Source organism: Penaeus monodon, chromosome 32, assembly GCF_015228065.2.
Source record: "Penaeus monodon isolate SGIC_2016 chromosome 32, NSTDA_Pmon_1, whole genome shotgun sequence".
Classification (NCBI taxonomy): Eukaryota; Metazoa; Arthropoda; class Malacostraca; order Decapoda; family Penaeidae; genus Penaeus; species Penaeus monodon.
The window spans coordinates 24,813,903-24,814,890 of record NC_051417.1 but is presented as its reverse complement, the minus strand read 5'-3'; the positions used below and the strand labels follow the sequence as shown (position 1 = coordinate 24,814,890).

At 48.2% G+C, this 988-nt stretch overlaps 1 protein-coding gene across 1 annotated transcript; it reads left to right on the top strand.

Moving 5' to 3' along the window:
* The first annotated feature begins 43 nt into the window (after positions 1-43).
* On the top strand, positions 44-936 carry LOC119593765 (cuticle protein AMP1B-like). The gene is made up of 3 exons (XM_037942781.1): positions 44-177; positions 336-526; positions 650-936. Exons 1-3 carry the CDS (start codon positions 169-171, stop codon positions 834-836), a joined length of 387 nt encoding a protein of 128 aa, XP_037798709.1. The 5' UTR covers positions 44-168; the 3' UTR covers positions 837-936.
* The last annotated feature ends 52 nt before the right edge of the window (positions 937-988 follow it).

The following is a 988-nucleotide window of genomic DNA, read 5'->3' as shown; positions in this document are numbered from 1 at the left end:
AGCGTCTTCATCCTAAAGTTGTTCTGGACCTCAAGGACAGACTAGTCCATTCCTTCTATCCGGAGAACTTGTCAGGAATGCACGTGGGAGCTGGTCTCTCAGTCATGGTCTGCTCAGGGATATATAATCAAGTGCACCACTTGCCGTAGCATCATTTTCTCAGTCATCATGAAGGTAGTAAGTACAGACGCAGTACTGGCGCTGCTAGACCACACGTATATTGTGAAAACGTCTTGGCTAGTGAATCTTGTGAACCATCATGCTCTCAGTACTTAGTTGATATTGTGAATCGTCAATATCGTATCCTATAAGACAGAGGTTCCCTACTCCCCTAGGTACTTTTTGTCTGCTTGATCGCCGTTGCCTTCGCTCGCCCCGATGGCGACGCCGAAGTGCTGCGTGACGAGCGCGAGGACCAGGGTGATGGCAACTTCAAGTACGCCTACGAGACAAGCAATGGCATCTTCAAGGAAACCATCGGTACCCCAGGATCTGCGGGCCAGAGCAACATGGTGGGATCTTACAGGTACGGCTTGCTGAATAGCGTAAAAGGGGTGTATCGCCTGATTTACTTTACTTAGGGCTTTGCCGTTGGACGATAAGAAATTCTACCTGTTGTTAATGATAATCTTGTTTCTCTGTATTCTAGATTCACTGACCCCGACGGCAACGTCGTAGAAGTCAGGTTCACCGCCGACGAGGAAGGTTTCAAGCCCGAATCCGACGCCATCCCCCAGCCGCCCCCAGTCCCTGAGTTCGTGTACGAACTCCTTGCCATCGCCGAGCAGCAGAGAAAGAGCGGCGTCCAGTTCGATGATCAAGGATTCGAAATCTAAATGAGTTCAATCTGTGAAACGACACTTTCAGTAACCCTTCATGCCAGCCCCTTAATTTGTATTTTCCTCCCTCCCTTATTCAATAAATGATGTTCATATACTATGGGTATGCATTTGATACTTGAGATGTCTTGCTGAAAGCGAAATGAATC

Coding starts and splice junctions, on each gene's coding strand:
- LOC119593765 (XM_037942781.1), top strand. Junction 527..649: donor AACATGGTGGGATCTTACAG/GTACGGCTTGCT, acceptor TCTGTATTCTAG/ATTCACTGACCCCGACGGCA.